General features: G+C 38.0%; 1 protein-coding gene across 3 annotated transcripts in view; it reads left to right on the forward strand.

Annotated features, from left to right (window-relative positions):
* Positions 1 to 18,058, forward strand: part of PAX5 (paired box 5) — a 324,021-nt gene extending 305,963 nt beyond the window's left edge. For all 3 annotated transcript variants that reach the window (XM_073591718.1, XM_073591737.1, XM_073591728.1), the window contains one exon: positions 10,957 to 18,058. In XM_073591718.1, the coding sequence (XP_073447819.1) occupies positions 10,957 to 11,030 (74 nt within the window). In that variant the 3' untranslated portion in view covers positions 11,031 to 18,058. The remainder of the gene's footprint in view (positions 1 to 10,956) is intronic.
* The last annotated feature ends 5,216 nt before the right edge of the window (positions 18,059 to 23,274 follow it).

Consider the following 23,274-nt stretch of genomic DNA (forward strand, 5'->3'; position numbering starts at 1 on the left):
TTTGGGTACAACGTCGCACGACCGCGCAATTGTCAGTTAAAAGGACGCAGTGCCGTATCGCAAAAAATGGCCTGGTCAGGAAGGGGGCAAATTTTTCCGGGGCTGAAGTGCTTAGATAATGAGACTGATTAAAAAACTCACCTTTATTTATATGTATTACAAATTGAATGCTTGTCCCCTTCAATATATTTCCCATTTGCACTAATACATTGCTGCAGTCTTGTTTTCCACTGGTCGAAGGCATGGAGAAAATCAATTTCTGTCAGCTGTTTCAACACATCCGCTGTTTTCTTCTTTACAGCATCAACTGACTCAAAATGTGTCCCTTTAAGCACTGATTTAACTTTTGGGAAAAGATAAGAGTCGCATGGTGCTCAATCTGGCAAATATGGAGGATGTTCAAGTGTAGTAATGTGCTTGTCAGTCAAAAACTGCTTCACAGAAAGTGCTGTGTGTGCAGGCGCATTATCCTGGTGAAGAATGAAACCATTTTCTCACATTTGTGGCCGTTCTTTTTGCTCTGGTGTGAGAATCCTTGGGACCATCCTTGTACAAACTTTTGTCATGTTAAGATCCTCACGCAAAATTTTCCATGCGGTGTCTTTGTCAATGTTCACGGATTCAGCTATCATTCAAACACTGAGTCGGCGGTCTATTCAAACAATCTGACTGATTTTTTGGTTCATGAACTGCAAGGTCGTGGATTTAACATTTTTTCGGCACACTATAGAAAACACAACCAAACTAAATGATGACTCACAATCAACTGAGCGTCAGAGTGTCATGCAGGTTCAAACAAGTTCAAGGTCACCACGCATGCAGTTATAACCGGTTCTGACTGCTTTGTTTACTAGGTGGGATCACAGTCTCGTTATTTAATAGACACACCTCGTATACAGTATTTTTTAACATCTACAGAAAAAATGGCCCACATATTATTACCTAGTAGGAGAGGGAACAGAAAGAATGAAGGTAGATATTGTAACTTTTTTACAGGCCCAGTCTGGGAAAAAAAATAGGCCTGAGCATTTTAGACTGAGCAGCCCATACCAGGGGCAGACTGACAACTCATTGAGCCCCTGGGCAGTAGGATATTATGGGAAAGTAGGAGAGAGATGGAGGAAGGGGAGAGAAAAAGAGAGGAAAAAAGGAGGGAGTGAGAGAGAGAGAGAGAGAGGGACAGAGAGGTGGTGAGAGAGAGGAGGGTGAGAGAAGGGGGTGAGAGAGAGTGGGGGAGGGAGGTGAGAGAGAGGAGGTAAGATAGGGGGTGAGAGAGGGGGGTGAGGGAGAGAGGGGGTGCAAGAGAGAGAGAGAGGGGAAGAGAGGGGGTGAGAGAGGAGAGTGAGAGAGGGGGGTAAGAGAGAAGGGGAGAAGGGGAAAAGGGGGTGAGAGAGAGAGGAGGCGAGAGAGAAGAGGATGAGATAGAGGGGAGTGAGAGAAAGAGGGGGTGAGAAAGAGGGGTATGATAGAGAGAGGGTAAGAGAGGGGGTGAAAGAGGGGGTAAGAGAGAGGAGGGTGAGAGAGACAGAGGGTGAGAGAGCGAAGGGGAAGAGAGGGAGGTGAGAGAGAGGGGGTGAGAGAGAGGGGGAAGAGGTGTTGTCTCTCCCCGGTCTGGGTAGAAGGCAGGCTCTCACACTCCAGTTCTCAGCTGTTTTCCCATCCCTCTCCCTCCCCTCCTCCCACTGTTACAGCCAGAGTTTTCTTACCAGTCCAGGTCATGTCCACCCTGGTTCTCTCGGTCCCTCTCTGTTCTCTCAGGACTGGACCGGAGCCTGCTTACTCCATCTATCCCGCCCCATCCTGCCAGGAACCTCTCAGAGTTCCTCCTACTGGCCATGGCCCTTGGTTAGCCTAAGGGCTCAAGTGCCTAAATAGTTAGTCCGCCCCTGTAGGCAGGCCTTGCAGCTGTCACCGAGTAACCATGGGTGGCACTGATTGGGACTCGCTCGGCCGGGCCTGTCTCCCCAGAGTTGAAAGACGATGGGAGGGGAATGAAGCCCATCAACAATGGATCAGATTCTGATAGGACATGCGACCCGGGGGTCCCAGCCCACTGGGCAAAATCTTGATGTGCCCTATGGCCAGTCCGGGCCTGCTTTTTCAGATAAATTATAAGCAAGAATATACATGGCATCCCAAACGTAAAAAAAAACCACATTTCTTTCATTTGATCAATATTAATGAAAATATGAGATCACCTTATCATCAAAAAGAGTCTCCTAAAGAGGGAATAATAAAATTATCTTTTATACACAGCTACAGTGTTGGCATGGAGATGTAAAAGCTTTGCGAGTGGTCATGGATATCTTTTTTAAGAGAGTCAAAGGGTTTAGCAGAAACTAAAGGGGCAGAAGGCTCAGTAGCTCATTTAGATTGGGAAATGAGGAAATTACTTCTTGGAAGATTCTACGGTTTTCTTTAGGCTTCCTATAATTTCTCCATCATATTATGGGTCTGTCCCTAGAGTCATGCTTAGAATAGCTCAATTTCACTATCCCAGGGGCTTCATACAAGATGTTCAAAAGACTAGTTAGTTTCGGAATGAAGAAATGTGATTACCAAATTACCAAACATTCTAATATAGCAAGTAAATTCAATAACTCTGTCAGAACAAAAATCTCTCTGGCATATCTCAGCCAATATCTACTGGTCATTCTAATGCTTGCTCTTTTTATAGCTATTTCACATTATCAGTGGCTGGGATCTTTATAGCTAGCAGTATAGCTGTAGTCCTACAATTTACAATTATCAATTATTTTTGGATTATTGCCCATTAAAATGTATAGAGGTGTTGGCAACAAGTTGAGCTTAAAATCTTTAAATCTCAGAATATATATTTTTTCTGTGAATATTATACAACAATTGTAGGTTTCGCAAAGTAAATTTATAAAACAGAGTAGAAATCTTTCCAGTGTTAGAGATGTAGTCAGTCTTTTAACTGCTGAAGTGTGATGAATGGTTTGATTTAAAGTGGTGTTCTTGCAGGAACAGCCCAACCTACAGGTAAATGTGTAGTGATCTGGGACGAAGAACTGACATGGATTGTGGGGCATTTTTGAGGCTGGTTAATACACACATGCTGAACCTAGATAATGGCAAGCGCTGGCTAATGAAGAAAAATGATTCAATTTCATGCTGCTTTGTTCTAAGAACTTCTTTACTATTTCCCTCATTACTTCCCATCTTGATGTTCATCATAAAGAATTTCATATGATACATGTTTTTTTTTGCAGTGAATGTGACTTGGGCATATTGTGTAATTTAAACGCTACTGGCAGAAACCATGAGCTATTCAAGTACACGTTAGTATACCAGAGAACAAGTAGTTTCATAGAAGGAAATGCAACTGGTTTTATTGAGATATTTATCCTGGGTTCATCTAGTTCATAACTACAAGGGTGCAGATGGTGTCACATTTTTCCAGCTGTTCTCACATTATTTTATTAATTATTGAGCAACATTTATCTATCCATCACATAGAAGAACCCCTTGACTTTTGTCTAATCCTCTATAAAACAGTGCCAAATTGCATCTTTGTATTAGAACTCTTAAGTATAGTCTATCCAACTAATGCTGCACAAAGGGAAGAAATTGTTTTCTCTTATGCCGCGTACACACGAGCGGACTTTCCGGCAGACTTGGTCCGGCGGACCGGACTCAGTCGGACAATTCGATCGTGTGTGGGCTCCAGCTGACTTTTTTTCCCCAAAAGTCCAACGGACCTAGAAATAAAACATGTTTCAAATCTTTCCGATGGACTCGAGTCCGGTCGAAAATTCCGCTCGTCTGTATGCTAGTCCGACGGACTAAAACCGACGCTAAGGCAGCTATTGGCTACTGGCTATCAACTTCCTTATTTTAGTCCGGTCATACGTCATCACGTACGAATCCGTTGGATTTTGGTGTGATCGTGTGTGTCCAAGTCCGTTTGTTTGAAAGTCTGGCGGACCTACGCTGCAAAGTCCGTCGAAAAGACTGTCGGACCTAGTCCGTCAAAAAGTCCACTCGTGTGTACGAGGCATAATGCCTATTATTTGGTTTTATTCCTTTATTTTTTTTAACAAAATAATAAAGCATACAAAATGCAAGATGAAATTAGATTAGAAAAGATAAATTGTACTCCTGACAAAATTAGATATACAGTATATACGTAAGTTATTGAAAAAATTAAAGTGGGAAAGGAACAGAAACCCCATATTTTGCCTATAACGTTATAAAAAAAATCATTTTGTAAGCCAATCTGTCACATCTTTAGAGCTCTTAGAGCACAAATATTATAGCTATAGATGTAGCACCAGACCGTTTTAAAAAATTGTTACCTAAAAGAAGTAAATATTTGGCAATGATACTGTTACTACTGTTGGTTTCTACAGTTATGTTGGCAGGGAAGTGAGGAGCTAAGAGAAATAAGGGTAATATATTCACTCTACCATAAAATATAATATCTACTAATGCTGAGCTACAGTAGTAGCATTCTATTTATAAGGATGGTGACAAATGTGTTTTGCGATCCACAGAAGATTCCTGCAGTTTCACATTTTTGAAGTTTAAAATTGCGCTGACCCTTTTTTTTTCAACTTGCTCCAGCTCACAATTCTTTACTGACATTAAAATTACCTATTTTTATATTATAGTCACTAAGTAGTATTAGGCTGCTTTTGTGATGGTATCTTGTGCTATGCAGATGATTTGCACAAGAAAAGCCTTTTATGTCACAGCCTGAATATTTAACCTTTTGCTACTGGATTTTCTAATGGAATTTTGAACAGGGCTATGTCTTTGACCTAGTGTACATTTTACCCTTGGATAGGATACCTGTGTTTAAAATCACAAATGCTTAAGTGTTCAGGGATGGAAAAACTTAATACATTTTTGGTTGTAGTTAAAGGTGTGTTCGAATATTTATAAACTAGTGATAGCTGTAAAAAGTATCTTAAAGACATCTTGTAGCTAGCATATCTGTAGCTAGAATTCTTTAGTTTGTACTTGCAAAGATGAATTAAAAAAGAAAGTAATATTCTTATTGAATGACACTTGTAAGTAGTATTTGAGATTTTCCTCTCTAAACATGATTTGGTTTATCACAAAACATGATAGTATTTCGAAACACACAGTGGTTGATTTATTAAAGGCAAACAGACTTTACACTTTTCAAATGCAGTTGCACTCTGCAAGTTGCACCAGAGCTTAGTGAATGAGACGACACTTCACTTCACAAAGTATACCCAATCACATGCAAGAAAAATAAAATACACATTGTTTGCTTGTACATGATTGGCTGATGGCAGTTGACAGAGCTTCCCCTCATTTACCAAGCTGCAAAGTGCACAGTAGACACGTGCACACTGAAATATTTCATTTCGGAATTTCGTTTTCATCCGAAAAATACATTTATTTAGTTACTCCCGAAATTCTTTTTTATTTATTTAATTTTTCGTTAAAAATTGCATTCGTTCGAAAATCCAAATTAAAGTCGAATCTGTCATTGAAGGCTTATGGTGTCTGTCGAATGTTCAAAGAAGATTTGACGGAGCAGCTAAACTGTACGACGCCGTATAGTTTACCTGCTTCATCGAATCTTCTTAGAACTTTCAACAGACACCTAAGCCAAAGTACGTGTGTACTCAGTTCTAGCTATTTTACCGCTCCTCCTCTTTGGTTACAATCAGCCAATAACATTCATCATCATCATTATTTTTATTTATCTTTTCTCCCCTACATCGAATCTTTTCTCCCCTACGTCGAATCTTTTCTCTCTATGTCAAATCTTTTCTCTCTATGTAGAATAATCTTGGACTAATTAAGGTTAGGCACATTCGACCACAGGTTTGATAGACACAGATTGTTATTATCATCATCATGTCGAATCTCCTATCTATATCGAACTGTTGTAGCAATGAAAACAAAAATAAAGCATTTGTTTATGTCGGATCTTTCGTTTTTTGGACTCTGCACTTTATCAAACAATAACGAAAATACCTGAAATTCGGACGAAAATGCATTTGGACGAAAACAAATGCACATGTCTATTTGCCTTTGGTAAATCAACCCCATTGTCACCTTACCCCTGAAGGGCAAAGTGACAGTTGTTTACAAAGAGGCCCCTTGACTCCTTTATACTTGTCTTGACTGTGCTTTCTCACCACTTCTTCCTCCATCACAGCCAATACTTGAATTCACAATGATTGTGACCCGGGGGAGCTGTGACATCACTTGTTTGGTCATATGACATTGCTCAGGCCTAACAGTTAGTTGATAGGCTTCACCACTTTTACAGGGGAGCATGCATAATGCTCTGCTATACCAAAAAGCATTGGGTATTGCCATTGGCTGTGATGGAGGGAGGAATAGTGAAGGCAAGATGAGTATAAGTGGTCAGGTAGACCCCTTTGTAGCGAAACTAATTTTGCCCTGCATGGGCAAGATGAATATACTAAGAAACACTGTAGCACCAACACACATTTTGGCATGTGCAGGCTTAAAATATCTCAACAAAGATGAAAATCTCTTAATTTGACCTTGAATTCTATGTAGGCTTCAGGGAAAATTAGTGAGACAATAATGTCAGTAGGCCAGAGGAAATATGCTAAGTGTTTGTAGAATAGTGTTGCCATGACTGCAAGTAAAATAAATTGAATTTCTTTTTCATACATCTCAGGACACAGAACCTCTTTATATAGATATATACATAATGATAGGTTATGTATATAAAGGATTTCATATAGGATTTAGGTGATTGGATACTGGCAAAAAAAAGACAGGAAGTCCCATCCCAAATATAACCCCTCCCCATTGGGCTAGGTTCCAGTTTTTTTGCTAGTGTCTTCCATCCTTCTTTACAGTTACTGGCTTTGACAGCATGGCTTTTGAAACCAGGGTCCTAAGAGACAGGAGTATCTCAGATTTGTTTATTTTTACCCTGCTTAAGCCTAGGAAGAAAACTTCCATGATAAATTACAATAGGATTTGGAAAACTGATTTTTCTTGGTGTGAGGCTCAGGGATTTCACTCTCGCAGGTATGCGGTTGGTCATATTCTGGCCTTTCTCCATCAGGACTAGCTCTTCATTAACGCTGGGAGACTCCAACCTGGTACTCTCTATATTGCTGAAATCTCTATTTAAACCCATCTGGGATATTTCTGTGATCTTTCTGACTCAGAAGGTTATTTTTTGGTTGTCATTACTTCGCCTTACAGAGTTTCTGAATTGGCTGCTCTTTCACTGTTTACCACCATGACAAAGTGGCCTTGCAGTTGTATCTGTCTTTTTGGTGGTTTCTTCTGTTTGATCTCAACCGGGATACTGTATTAATGTCCTTTTGTCCTAATCCTCAGATGATGGGTGACAAGACTTTACACACTTTGGATGTGTTTTAATTCTTTATTTTGCAGTCAAGGAAATTAACATAGGGCAGTGAACAAGACATCATGAGAACAAACATTTTCAAAAAATTGTAACAGCACATCACATCTTAGCCAGGACATAAACGGCTGCTAGGTCAGCTATAGGATGAACCATCAGCAACTGCTGAGATCAATGCACATTGTAGGATGTTACTTAAAAATGCCCTGCACTTTTCCAAAACAATTTTATATTTTCTAAATAGAAAGATAGAAAAGATTGAGGAATCAGCCCCTATGACCGTACCTGGATATTTGAAAAAAAGAGAAAAGACAAAGAGGCAACAAGAAAGAAAGAAGAGGAGCGAGAAAAAAAAATAATAATATTGGGGGGGGGAGGGAAGTGAGACCATCCCATAAAACCTAATTTTCATCCGGTATTCCACTTGGCTGTGAAGACTTTGGATGTGGTTCATGCCATTGGGTGTTACCTGGTGTTACCTCTACTTCTTTTTTCACAGTCAGATTCCATATTTGTGCTTCCACAGGTCATAAGGAAGTGTCGTGTAGCTTCAAAACCTGTCACTTCTCGATGGATATGGCTATGTATTTCTCAAGCTTATGTCCTACTAAAGGGTCAGATTCCACCTTTTCCTTTGAAAGCCCACCCTGCATCATTAGGCATCGGTTGCTCAGGTTTGCGAATCTGCTACCTGGTCTTTGGTTCATACTTTCGCCAGGTTTTAGCAAGTGGGTGTTCAGTGGATGCTAGCTTCGGTTGCAACATTTTGAAGGTGGCTGTGTGAGATTCTTACTGATTCAGGGTTGGTGGTTGATATTTGGTTGTCATGAGTCATCCCTTCAATTCATTGCTTTAAGTCTTCTCTATCATTATGAATATGAAGATGCTCTGTGTCTCTGGATGTACAAAAAAGAAAGTTGGATTTTTGGTTTACCTGTAAAATCCTTTTTTTTTTTTTGTGTACATCAGGACAGGAATTCTCCTCCCGATATACCCAGATGTACTCAAATAAAAAGGATTTTACAGGTGAGCCAAAAACTGGATATTTTGGGCAGCTTTAGAAAATCATAGCTGGCTGCAAAAAAATAAATTAAAAAAGGGGAATGTTTAGCCATTTGATTCCTAGACCAATTCAGACACTTCTTACATTTTAATATTTTTTGTGAGAAAATTACTTAGAACCCCAAAACTTATATTTTTAAGCAGATACCCTAGAGAATAAAATGGTGGGTGTTGCAATGTTTTATGTCACATGGTATTTGCGCAACGGTTTTTCAAACCTAATTTTTTGGGGAAAAATCACATTTTAATAAATTTTACTGCACACAAACAAAATATAATACCCAATTTACAAAAGATAAGGTTACACCGAATAAATACATACCTAACATGTGAATTTAAAATGCTTTAAAATTACTTACGCCCGTGGACTATGGACAAGCTACGTTACCTAAAAATATCCATAGGTTATGCTTATGCTAGGTAGGTTTACCAGTTTAGAGTTACCCAGGAGATCTAGAAATAAAATTATGGCCTTCACTCTGACGTTTGCGGCAAAATCTCACATGTGCAATCACCATTTACATAAGCGCCCGGGACTTACAAATGTGTTTAGATTTGCACATAAGTACGGGGGGACGAAGTTACTTTAAATTTTAAAAAATGTATTTTATTTAAAACTTATTTTACACCATACTTTTATTTGATTTTTTTAAAAATCAACTTTATTTCTCTTACAAGGGATGAACAACATCCCTTGTCATAGCACCAATCCTAACAGGTTCTCTTTATGGAAAGATCTAGCCTATTAGACCCCAGATGTCTCCTCTGGCCTCCAAAGCATCTGATAAAACCAAGATTGCTTGATCAGATGCTTGTACAAGCCTTTAATGGCCTTTAACAGTAAACCAAACCTGAAAGCAAAGAAATCCTCAGCGTTTCCAGTTTCTGATCTAACAGAGAGAGAGGAACATTGTCATTTCCTCTCTCTCTCTGGATTGCAGCTGATGACACTGGTCAGATTGGTCCCTGAATCCCCGATGGGACAGAGGAGACCAGGAAAGGACCACCTTCCTTCGCCTGTAGAAGTGATCCAGTGCCTGTACATCCCCTGAATCACTTCTACATGAAATAACATTATTGGCAGAAAATGTTGATACTGGGATGATGCCTGCAGGTGCAGGCATCATACTGGTATTACCATTTAAACCTCAGGACATCATATGCCGTCTACCCAGGGAGAAGTGGTTAATGATATTACATTACAAACTGACTTGTGGAGTATTATGTTAAGATTCAAATAAAAGGAGGGTTGAGCTTGACATGGTCGAGTTAGGTTAGGCAGGTTCACCTTATTCATTAAGTTAAAGAGGAAGTAAACCCTGTACATTTTTTCCTATTTTTTAATATAATGATCCTTCAATGTATTAGTAAGCTATACACATTTAAATATGACAAAAACAAGGTTTTAAAATACCTTATTTCAGCCTTTCTTCCTGGTATTTGCTGCAACATTGTTACTACTGCTTGATGAATCTTTTGTGGGCGTCATTTCCGCCCTTCCTTTGTTTTCCTGTCCAGCCTGAGCCAAGCCTCTATCTTGATTGTCGTTACTACGGCAACCAAGCTAAGCCATTAATCACAGCAAATCACACTCTGTGCTGCTCTGGTTCCCTCCCCCGTGTGACATCTTACACAGTCACTAGGGGGAAGCAGGAAGGAGATAATCAGGGCAGCATCGCGAGATTCCCTCTGTGCCATTCTGAGAGGAAGCCTGTCAATCCTAATGTCCCACCATGCAAGGGACATAGAAATGGCACACTATGTGTAATGAAAATACCTACTGCGTAATCGCGCCTGGCGTCACTTTTGATTGCATGGTGATTTCTATGCAAACTAAAACAGTGAGTACACTTTCACAAGCAGCGATCAGTTGCCTGTGCTATGTAGATTACTAAGAGATAAAGTTGTATTGGAGGGTTTACAACCACTTTAAGTAACTGTTCAGTTTACAATGCAAAAATGTACTACTCATTCACTAGCTCTTCAGGCAGTTCCTTTGACCTCATGATTCTCATTTGCTCTGACATGCTCATTTGCACTGTGAGCTGTAAGCTGTGTGGCTTTCCTATTCAAGTCCAATCAGTATAATCAAACACAGCTGGACTCAAATGAAGGTGTAGAACCATCTCAAGGATGATCAGAAGAAATGGACAGCACCTGAGTTAAATATATGCGTGTCACAGCAAAGGGTCTGAATACTTAGGATCATGTGATATTTCAGTTTTTCTTTTTTAATAAATCTGCAAAAATGTCAACAATTCTGTGTTTTTCTGTCAATATGGGGTGCTGTGTGTCCATTAATGAGGAAAAAAATGAACTTAAATGATTTTAGCAAATGGCTGCAATATAACAAAGAGTGAAACATTTAAGGGGGTCTGAATACTTTCCGTCCCCAATGTATATATATATATATATATATATATATATATATATATATATATATATATATTTATACACTATGTTATATTTTTTATGTTTATTGTTTGTGTAATGTTTTTAAAATGGTGTTCTAATTTTATGCTCTTTTCTAGGTTCTCCATACTATTACAGTGCAGCAAGAGGAGCAGCGCCCCCTGCTGCTGCCACTGCCTATGATCGTCACTGACAAATACAATGAGAACATGAGCACTTACAACTATTATGGAGATTGTACAATACACAATACAAAAATTACTCTAAAAACTCAAGATGAAAGTATGGAGTAAATCAAATTGTCATATTGGACAAAGCAAATATTTATTTCTTTCAAACATCTTTTTCACTATAAAAGTTGATTCTCAATTGCTACATTTCGGTTTTATTAGTTTGCATATATGTGTAGCCTAAAGATTATTGGAATCACACAGTGTTCTGGCTACAAGAAGAAGAGCAGTTAACCAATGCAGTTTCTTTGATCTATTGCATCAAATCATGTATACCATTCCATTGTAAATAAATAACATGCTTCATTGTGAAATTTATGAAAGTGGCTTAGCACAAACTGCAACATGATAAACATTTGTTACTCAAAGTGCTTACAGCATATTTTTTATAAAATGCTGCACTGATTCACCTTCTCCTGTAAGCTTTAATCCAACATTAAACCAGGTTACCATTCACTATGGCTACATTTGGGGCTGATGTCACTAAAAGTGTTTGAAAATCATCCATTCCTGTTGTATGTTTCCTACATTTAAATGATGGTATTCTGCTCAGAGCATATAGTAGTTTCAACAACCCAATCCTTTCACTTATTGTAAGTCACTTTCCTATAAATAACACCAAAAATAGGATTAGGTACATGATTTAAAATTGCAATATATAATATAATATATATTTAAATATGTATAAAGGGGGCTTGCTTAAAAAATGTTTTGATAAAATCTTACATTATATGAAAAATGATTAAAGTAGAACTCCAGCCAAAAAAAAAAAGGTAAAAATTAATAGCCCATTAAAGATATAATAGCAAAATCCACTTTTGCGTTAACATTCTCATTCAGTCTAGAGATTTTCTCTGCAGTATTTTTTGTGATGTCCTCAGTCTGATGACTTGGCTAGAAACATTCAACACACTTCTTCTTAGTCAAGGTCCTCCTAGACCCACCATAGTCTGTTACTGGGAAGGGGGTGAGCAGAGCAGTGCAGTGATAACTGTGTCACTATCACTGTGCTTTCTCCTCCAATCAGAATACTTTTTGCTAGCACATGAACTGATTGTTTTTTTGTGTTCCTTGTTTCTCACACTCCGGCCCTTCTGTACAAGGACTGCTACAGGCTTATACCAAGTGAAAGCCAGGTACTTACACTGCTTGCATTTAAAAATATATTCAGTAATGTATTCATGATTACAGAGCGTCATTAATCCATAACTTTTATATCTGCCTAGAGTTAAACTTTTACCAACTGTAGGAAAAAATGCATATAAACTGTCTATCCTAACATATAACATAATACAAAATATGTTATAGCAAGTAAGCAAAGCAGAATAAATTGTTAATAACAATCTTTAAAAGCGAGGTTCTTCATTCATATATTATCCCTTTTAAGACATATGAAACTAGTCAATATGTTGTAAATGAATTTATACAGTTCAAAATGGCCATAAAATGCTTTACGTTTTTTTCACGTAGACACTTGACATTACTTTCAAGAGTATACAGTTGAGCTTGAATGTTCCTTAAGCCTTTTTCCCTCCTGGATAATATCATGGTAAGACCATGCAAGGGCATCTCATTATGCAGTAATTCCTGTGAAATCTCTGCAGTATGGGATTTTTGTTCCAGTTAAACTTTATTGTAAAATCACCGCCTGTGCTTGAATTGTGCCTAGTTTTATAATGAATTTGCAAATAGAGACAAAACACCACACAATGCATCTAGTTAGCTAACATATGAGGTCAAATCCCGCAGCTCGTATCTATTTATTTTTAGATAAAAAGCAGCATGGAATCAGTTTAAATGGATTATTTATTTTTATGGTGATGCTTCCCATAAAGAATGTGGGAAAGACCCAAGAGATCTGACATATTGGAACAGAAGAAAACTCTATTTCACTGAAACATATAAACATGGCCATTCCTGCCCAGTATATTCTAAAGACCCTTATTTATATATTATCATGTATCCTTTTCATGTTGTCTAATAAATCAATATGAAATCTGACATGTTATTGAAATGTGTGGTTTTGCAAAAGACAGGCAAATGTTGTGCATATAAACTATTTATTAATAGGTTAGGAAAATTGAATAATGCTATAATACATATATCACGACATATATCACGACATACATATAAGAACGACATATTAATTTGAATGTTACTTTAGTTGAAAAAGAAGGATGACAAAAAAAGCCATGGTAATAAAAGATATGCAGAAGAAGTTAAGCAGAAGAAACTGAACAAGGTTTATCAAGTGTTTCAAGGTTAAATGTAAATTATCATATATTCTATGCACATTGACTGTCTATTTATTTCATTTAAATACTTATAATTGAAAAAACACATTTTAAAGAAAAAAAAAAAAACCTGTTGTTTCTGTTTCTGTTACAGCACAATTATAATTAAAAAATTGCAATAAATAAGACAAATGGGATTAATTCAAACTAATACAATTGGTCATATGAAGATAATTTACAGTATATCACATTTCCAATATGGAACTCTATATAGACTGAACAAATTAATTATTACCTACCAATATGTACAATATTGTAATGAGTAGCCTTGATGCAATTGGTATTGATTGATATGATTGGAAAAATATATATAACTGGTAAACTGTGTCAAAATGTGCTGCTTTTCTAAATTGTACCATAAAGGATATACAGGATGTAATTTGAATACTCTGTATGACATAGATTGCTTTTATTTTACATTTTCTGATTCAAAAACTCACTCAATGCAATGGACTTGATTTACTAAAACCAGAGAGTACAAAATCTGCAGCTCTGCATAGAAACCAATCAGCTTCCATTTTGCTTTTGTCAAAGCTTAATTGAACAAGCTGAAGTTGGAAGCTAATTGGCTACCATACACAGCTATTCCAGATTTTGCACTCTCTAATCTTACTAAATCAACCCCGATGAAAGGTACCTATTGGGATGAAATAACTGTCTCATGTCTATGAGTTTATGGGATGCCTGCAGACACCATGGGAGAGACAGTGATCAGACAGGTTAGAATACCTTTTCCAATGGCTATTATTTTCCACTGATAAACTGGTGTTATAGGTGTCTGCAACAGGATTTCATGTAAGTAATTTAGCTAACTACACATGTTTAGAACTGTAATTTGCAATGTGGTTATATGTGCTCAGAACTGCCTGCCAATTGATCAAAACTGCTATAAAAGTGACTAAGCCCTTATACTTCCAATCAGAAAGCGGTTGGTAGATGATTGTGCCCAGAAAAAGCACTTTTGACACTCCTCAGGCACAGGCATAGAAATCTTTGTCTATATATCTTCCTTATAAATCTGCCTAATTTGCAAATAAAATCTCTAAATATCTAAATATACACACATATATATGTGTAAAAAATATATTTTATTTCTAAGCTGAATGATTTTTGGACACCATAATAATACTGGATATTCCTCTCTGCTGTATGCATAATAAACAGCATGATGAATTAGTATAAATACACTTAGATATAAATTGGATGCAATTATAGTAGTGTTACCTTTGTTTTTATACATTTTTTTCAAATTACTAGTAAAAGTATCCATTGACTTTCCATGACTGATTTAAACTTTAGTGGGTACTATAGCTATGTCCATGGTACCAAACACCCCTTGCTAACTCAGCCTATTCTGGGAAAGATAGTTGACTCAATAGGTTTTTGCCGATCTCTTTTGCTGTTTGCACTTCCTAACCTATTGTAAAATGCTGAACATCCAGATTATATAACTGCATAATAATATCTTGGAACATGCTCCTGTGTTTTTCTAAAATCTAATGTCGGTTTTACTTAATAGTAACTTTCATTTTTAACTTACTTTCCTTTGTGGGGACAACATTAAAACTTCCGCAGGCTCTTTATTTATAATGCACAACTACACCCTTGCTTTACTGCAATATACAGTAAACACATAGAAAATGTCAGAATTTTTGAAAATAACTGAATTTTCACAGCTAGCACATGTCACAGGTTTTTTGTCCCCAATCACACTGTACAATCATAATATCTAAATTAAGGTGGAATTGAAATAATAACTTCCTAGTTTCCCCCAAAGGCCCCTCCCTACCACATAAAACATGCAGACATTAGAACAGAAGTTTCATTGTTCCATATGAATGACTTGCATAATGTTCAAGCTTTATCTACATCTTGATGTATATCGCTACATATAAGGTATCCTACAGGTAGTCCACTGATGTTTATGAAACCAGCTACCACATTCACAGTAATATGCACAGTCAGCTATTAAGGAAAGGTATAAACAAAGTCATCTCTACATGGGTCTGCCATCTAAAGCAATACAAATTCTGATCTGAGATTAGTAATTTCATTACTAATGTGGCTGGAAGGGTGATGGGGAACATCAACAGGGATAAGTGTTATTTCAGTTTCACTTTAAGTAGCCAGTTTAAGCCTAGACTGGAATTATAAACAATTGAAATAACTAGTTAATAAGTTATTACCAGACTGTTCTTTTTTAATTTATTGTTGTTGTTAGGGCATTTTTAAAAGCTTTTGAGAAGAGAATGATTAGGATTCCGAATTGTGAAACATGTTAGGGAAATCTACAATGAGCTAGGAGACTCATGTTTTAATATTTACCTTCAATGAATGCTTACTGACTTTATGCCAGGTACACAGAAACTAATATAGTAAACTTTATAGATTACATAAAAAAGAACATACACACAAAAAGTTTTATTTCACAGCCCTTTTCAAAGTCATGTGTCGAACCTGTTTTTCTAATAAATATAGGCCAGTGTAAATAATCTTACAAATCTTTCCTAAACACAATTTATAAAATCTCTGTCTATTATTTCTCTTATTTAGATACATAAAATTCTATTGCTGTAGCCACAAAACACACAAGGAACTGTGATATACCAAAGGTGCTAATGGTGTATTACATGTATTAATGCACAGTATGTTAAAATAGGGGAGGCCAATTCACGATTTGGTAACAAGTGTAAGGTAATATTGTACCCTACATAAGTTTATAATTATTGCAAATTTAGTATACATAAACTTTTTTTAAATTCAAAGCTTTAATGATATTGCACCAAAACAATCAATTCATATAAAATGAAAAAATATGTTTAAAAAACCTAGCTCTGTGAGGCACGTTAAATTTAAGGCATCCCGTATGTTAGTGCTGATGTCATTATTAAAGTATTATTGCATTTTATGGGTGTGAATACCTATCATGAGACACATAAGCTGTGAGTCATGATCCACTGCAGGTAATTAAAAATCATGTATTTTATTGATTCTACTGTAAATCTGATTATTATATTGATTTATATAAAAAACCAAACAAACACCTTTATAGGTTCCAGGCTTGGCACCATGGAACTAAACTTGGATACTGTCCTACAGTATATAAAATAATAAATAGGATGTGGTAGAAAAATAAGAGTTTGTGTTGTCAGGCTTTGAGCTTGCCAATTGACATTCGTTTTAGATGCTTCTGAGATCATGCAGAATTCACTAACAGGTGCATTTGACCTGCAGTTGACCTTCTTCTAACTGGCATTTGACCAGTTTCAAGCAGGTTTTGCATTTTTATAGACTTAAAAGGGAATGCAAAACCCACTTGAGGCCAAAAAAAAGCTTGTCGACAGAGGTCTTAGAGCGGAGTTACACCCAAAAGTGGAACTTCCGCTCATTTGTCCCCTCTCCCTTCCGGTGCCACATTTGGCACCTTTTGGGGGAGGGGGGAGCAGATATCTGTCTTTTCCTGGAAAATTACCTGGTCAGCCCATGGGGCAGTAGAAGAGCGCAGCAGTGCCTCGAAGATGCACAGTAGGGACCCAGCCTGAAGCCGTAATGCTGTACTGCCGGGTTCCCTTACTGGCAATGGCGGTGGCAGCACCCGACAGCTGATGTAAACATCAGCTGCGGTGCCAATATCGCTGGACTCCAGGACAGGCAGGTGTCCTATTATTAAAAGTCAGCAGCTGCAGTATATGTAGCTGTTGGCTTTTCATTTTTGCAAGGTGAGAAGACCTCCTCTTTAAGTGTCATATTTAAAAATACTGTAGCTAGCAGGTAGAAACTGGAACAGATCTTTGGTGCCTGCTCTTTTTTAATGAACACTTGGGAGCAGACTCTAAAATTTACAAAAATGTATACACATATTTTTAGTGTCCAAAACAAATTCTTTATGCGTTTTTTCTTTGAGATTTGACATAATCTTGCTCAGCCTCATATTGACATTACTGTAACCTGGTTTTCACTTTCTAGTGGCCTTGTACTTTCTTAAGATCCTAAATAAAAATCAGCTGCATTAGCCTCATAAACACACCCCTTACATAAATGCAATGCAATATATTTCTTATTTAACTTTAAATAGAGGTTTTTGGTTATTATTTTAATAGGGATTACCAGTATAAAAATAAACCCAAATACTTTTGCCAAAGTTCACCATGGCTGCATAACTAATCATACTTCTGTGATAAATAAGAAAATATATGCCTTTGAACACTGGGATTCAACAAATCCCTACACATACATACAATGCTTCTTTATAATGTGTATGTTTTGTATTTTTTTTTGTAGGAAAATATTTGAATTGAAAATTTGGTGATTTATTTCTTAGTGCCGTGCGTTGCTTTGTGTGTATATTTGAATGTAATTACAGCAGTGCCAATTTGCCAAAGATGTTTCACATTTTTCTGTTATATTTTTATTTGAAGGATTGGAATGGCCAGTATTTTGTTAACCGGGTTTTTTTCTTTTTTCTGTCTGTAAATTTGTGAATTATTTAAGTTAAATGGTTGATGCAATTTTTTTTTAGATTAGTTCAAACAAAATGCAATAAGATTGGCGTAGATTCAATATCTGTGTGTCTTTCCATTGGAGTGACTGTTACTTGTGAACAATTGAATTTATGTAATCTTTATGTGAGATAATTATTTGTAAATATTTACCATAATTTTATTGGTTCTGAAAATAAAAGTAATTTTTTAAGTTCATAGATGTCTGCTGTTTTAAAAGAATGAGAACTTTAAATTTTGTGCTTACAAATAATCTTGTATTTTTTTCATTATCATAACATAATATGATACTTAGAGATGTGTGAGCTTTTAAAAATGAACTGAATTAGTATTTAGCAAGAGCCAGCAGCGCCATCTGTCATATATTTGCAGTATTCCCTGTGTTTCGTTTTATACTTTTTATTTACTAGAAGATACCCACCTTCCTCCCCTAAAAGTAGAGTGGCAACCTTACTTTTCAATCCAGAGATTCCAGCAGCCCATACTTAAGCAACTTGTCTCCCAACTCTTTGAGCTCCAGTAAGATGGGGCTCATTCACAAATTTGTATTTACCACTTAAAGAACTGATGAGTAATAAAACTCTGATGAGTTTTGTTGTGACAGATAAGTGACTATACTAAATTTTTAGCTGTTATGGTTTCAAGGTGTTTTCAAGTACCTTTGGATATGACTACTTTTTTGTGTGATCTAGAATTCCCATAACCTAGGCATTATCTTTTATTTCAGATCTGTTCCCTGATATGCCCCTGTCCCAAAATACAGTGAAAGTGCTTCTCTTTTGACTGCTAAAGTTCCCTTATTGCATTGTATGGTTGTGGGAGGAAAGCTGAACCAAAACCATAGCACCTGGTTCTGCTTGTATGATATGTCTAATGCGAGGATTTTGTATAGTTAGATATTTGATTTTGAGTGACAGGTTCACGCTAAAAAATGCATCTTAGAACTATGTGCATCTAAACTGTGACCAGGTAAGCCCAGTGCATTTTCTGAAAAACTACAACTCTTTTTTTGCAAAATATACTATAACAGGTGTTGGATGCCTCTAACAGTTATGCAAGAATTTTTAAAAATGTATGTGTACATCTACCATTCCTACCAGTTTACCCCAGCTAATTAGACCTGAACTAAAGTAAAAGCATTAGCTGCCATAGGAGAATTTCTTAATTTGCTCCATGTAAACTTTATGCTAATCAGCGTGATTTATTGGTGATTGGTGCACAGTCAATAGTTATCCCTAATATCCCTTTGCGAAGAAAGGAGTTAAAAATAAATCAAATCTGTTGGATTTCATAACTTCATTTGAGAAACTTTTAACAAATAAGTAAAGTTAAAACAAACAATGGCCTTTCACTTTGTTTTTAAATTTAGATATAATAGAAAATGGTTAAACCCCTTTTTCCGGGTTTTTTTTTGCTATCTGTGTCCCATTGGGGAGAGTTATGCCTATTTCCTTTTCGATAGATTCAGCAGGAACTAAGAATAATCTATCCAAAGTAGAAGAAATTGCTATTTGGAAGTTTCCTCCACTATTCCTGTTCGAAATTTTAGATTGTTTCTCACTTTTACTCCTAGTGACAGTGGTCCCTGGAACAAATAGAGCATTCAAATATCCCCAGTGGGGGCCCAGAAAACATTAAAAACCTGACAAAACTTTTAGCCCTTTCCCATTCTATCTAGAAAAAAAAAGCTTTGGTTGTAGATAAACATTATTCTTAAAGTATTTGTAAAAAGCCTAAACAATCAAGAACCAATATCAGCCATATACACGTTCATCACTACAATGGGTTTGAGCGGAATCCTGCTTGTTCAAGGTTCACAAACGCTGCAAATTAAGGAGGGGATTCACCAAATTCTTTGTAAACATAATGCACTGTCTGGTCTTTAAACTTAGGTCAGCTGGCTTAGAAGGACTGATAATGGGGATTTATATGCCAGCTGACAGTCTGTGTAGAAAGAGTTAGTTATATTCAGTGCTGTATTATGCAAAATTACTGTGGATGTGTGGGGGGCTATATATTCCTGCGTACTCCCCTTCCTCCCTGAGTTTATAATTCAGAGACACAACAGTCCTTTTTGAGACTACCTTTTTGTGTAAATCAGCAGAAGCTGTAGTTGCTGTTTAGGCCCCCTTGCAGTCTTTTTTTGTTGTTTTATTGGGCTTTTTTATTTCATTTTATTTCAACATAAATAGTGCAGGGCTCTGGAGTGTTTTTTGTGAGTATAGAAAATTGTTTTCAGCTTTCTCTGGGTATTGTAATCCCAGACCAGGGCTTGGAGCTTTAAGGCTTCAAAGTGTTCTGGGTGGGACGAAGCCTTGAGTCCTGTGTCCGGGTCTTGCTGGAGACCTGTAGGCCATGTGAGTGCATAGGTGTGCAGATTCATTATAATCTAGGCCCGACTATAGCTCAAGGCTTCAGTTAGGAGGTAGATCCTTCTCAGGAGAGAGCTTTGTGTTGCACCCCATGTTGAGGGGGGGGGATTCCTCGCCCACAGGACAGGACTGAAAAAGTTGGGACAGCTGTGCGAGTCTGGGGAGACTGAGAAAACAAATTCCACTAGCAAGTCCAGGGGACTGCAGGGAGATTGTAAGTCTCAAGAAAGTGAGAGAGCTTGTGAGTCAGAAGACCCCTACTGAAAGGCCAGGAATGGGCCTGTACAGCTGGGGCTGTAATACTAGGCAGGTTGAGCCTGGACAACCCAGAAAACCAGGTGTGAGGGACCAGTGCTGCTGACAAGAGAGCCAGGTGGCTCGGAATGTTTGTTATTGTTTTTGCTATGTTAACTGAGAACGAGGGGGGAGGTTGGGACTTTAAATGAGGTGCACATGATAGAACCCAATCACATTCACAGAGGTACAAACATATGTATGTTTATTAGGGACCAATGATCAACATGGCATAAAAATCGCACTGCAGACATATGACATAAGAAGTAATAATATACAAAACAATCGATGTGTTAAAACATGGCGTAGGCAAGTAAAATTATGCATCATAGTCCCCCAAAACAATATCGGGTAGAATAAAAAAACATCAAAAAATAGATCAATGCATATTAGATGCATCAAGGTAGGCCCAACGCATTTCATGGACTTTGGTCCACTCTTCAGGAGCCAGATGCGTCTCAGTTCTATAGAGATGTATAAAAAACAATATGGTTGCATGTAACTAACCAAGTCAACAAAAAATGGGGGGGGGGAGAAAACCAAAAGGGAAATTATTGGGCATAATGGGCCATGCCAAGAAATTACTCACATAGTAGCCAAAAATGGGACCGTGCGACATGGAAAGCCAGGGATCAGCCATGGAGCCCAGCCCGGGAGTTGAGAAGGGGACCCAACGAGGAACACGGGACCACACATTCCAAGACCCCTCAACTGGGACGGACTTCTATACTGTGGGAGATATATGTAAAAGGTATCTATGAAGATGCAAATAAAAGAAAAAAAGGGGAGTATTGTAAACTAGAAATCAAAACATGATGGTGAAATGAAACACCAAAAGTTTACCTTGGTAAGTATACATAAGTATTGAAAACTACACTTGTAGGGGGAAGTCAAGGTGTACATGAATAGTGTCGCCATGATCACTGGTGACCAGTAAGCGGGGAGTGAGATGCAGGTCCAGCACAGAACGTCAGCTCCCTTCAGCATCACGCAGGCATGACAGAGATGGAGAGACATCTCGGCAGATGCCAGAGAAGCTCACCACGTGTCAGCCGAGCTGATATACCACAACGTCTGCACATAGATCTTGCTATGTTACCTGAATCCCCTGTGTGGGCAAGTTTTGTGAACTTTTCTTTCCGTTTTCAATAAATGTGGGCCAGAAAGCCTTTAAAACACAGCTCGGACTGGCATAGTCTTCACGAAAACCAATCTACCATTGAGCATAATGACACACCAAAATCACAATATACTGTATAAAATATTTTATTTATCCTTCCTAAAGCATATACATATATTTCAATTTTCTTTAGGTAAGTAATAATTTTAGGTTTAGTGTTTCAATGATTATTTTTTGGAGGAGAGCAATCTCCTTTATAAAAAATGTTTGGATGACCTAAAGGGCATGGCAGAGGTTATGCACACAGCAAAGGTAGTGTGTGTGTGTGTGTGTGTGTGTGTGTGTGTGTGGGTGTGTGTGTGTGTGTGAAGGGGGGGGGGGGGTCAGGTTCTGCAGGATAAAATGGTGGTTGAGCATGTCTGCCTTCTTTTTCTCAGAGTTACTATATACAACCACAGCACATGCAGGAGGTGGTTGAATAGCCGACAAAGCCTTTCTCTTATTCCTTCTCCCAGGAGCAAAGCAACCAGTTGTATGCATCTGCTGCCAATGTACCCTCTTCTTCCTCCTCCTTTTTTGATAAACACCCCCATGAACTGGCAAAGAGGAGTCGGCAGAATTATTTGATCACGTGATCACTGACTTGCTGCAGGAGGATGATATTGGTAAAGCAAAAGTATTCTTTGTTTCAGATATTGGGGATAAGCAAGATAGTGCCAGGATAGATAGAAAAAGGGGACATCAGGCAGGGAGCAGCAAGAGGCAGTGATGTTCACACAGCTGGAGATTGCTGCCAGGTGGACTCCATCCATAAGGAGCAGGTGGATGTTGAGGTGTCAGACAGTCCATGGGTGCCACTATTTGGAGAGGAGGAAAGTTCTGAAGGAAAGGCAAAACAGAAGCAAGGGGGGATTTTGTCCCAGAGCAGCTTGCAGAGGACTAGAGTGAGCAGCAGTCCTAATCCATTTGGCGGCACTGTCCCACAAGTATAGACCACTGCTATACTCCGAGCCAGTCCACAGTATATATAATATAAAGAGTATCTGTTTACAATGTATTTTCTGATGACAGCACCATTGTGGTTTGCAGCCCATGCCTGCAGCGTATCAGCCATGTACCACATGCATGAGGAACTACATAGCCTGGTGGGAGCAGCACCTCAAGATAGGAGCAAAGGGCCGACACACCTCCTCCTTCTTCACTTCTCACCTCTCCCTCTCCACAAGATTTCCCTGCTGCAACAGCTGCTGCCACTAGTGACAGGGAGGGAAGTCTCACACAGGGTTTCAGAGACTTGGGATATGCCACATAGTGAAGAAGAAGGTGATAAAAACACACTGAGGAGGGTCAAGAGAAGGCTTGAATCTTGGTAAAATTCGCCTACACCCATGACGCTATCTCTTGCATCTTTCCAAAGGTAGGTGTCTCCTCCACCACTGCTGGAATGAAGGAAAAAGTGTCTTTATAGAATCCTCATGCCCAGCATTTTAATGCCAGCTTGGCAATGGCAATACTGCTTACCCAATATGCTTTATGGCATACTGTAAATCTCCTCTGATAACAGAACTTTCACTGCATACTCTGCTGATCTGTAAGTGTAACTCAAACTATAGTCAATGCTGACAGGT

This window comes from Aquarana catesbeiana, linkage group LG01, assembly GCF_042186555.1.
Source record: "Aquarana catesbeiana isolate 2022-GZ linkage group LG01, ASM4218655v1, whole genome shotgun sequence".
In the NCBI taxonomy this organism is placed as follows: domain Eukaryota; kingdom Metazoa; phylum Chordata; class Amphibia; order Anura; family Ranidae; genus Aquarana; species Aquarana catesbeiana.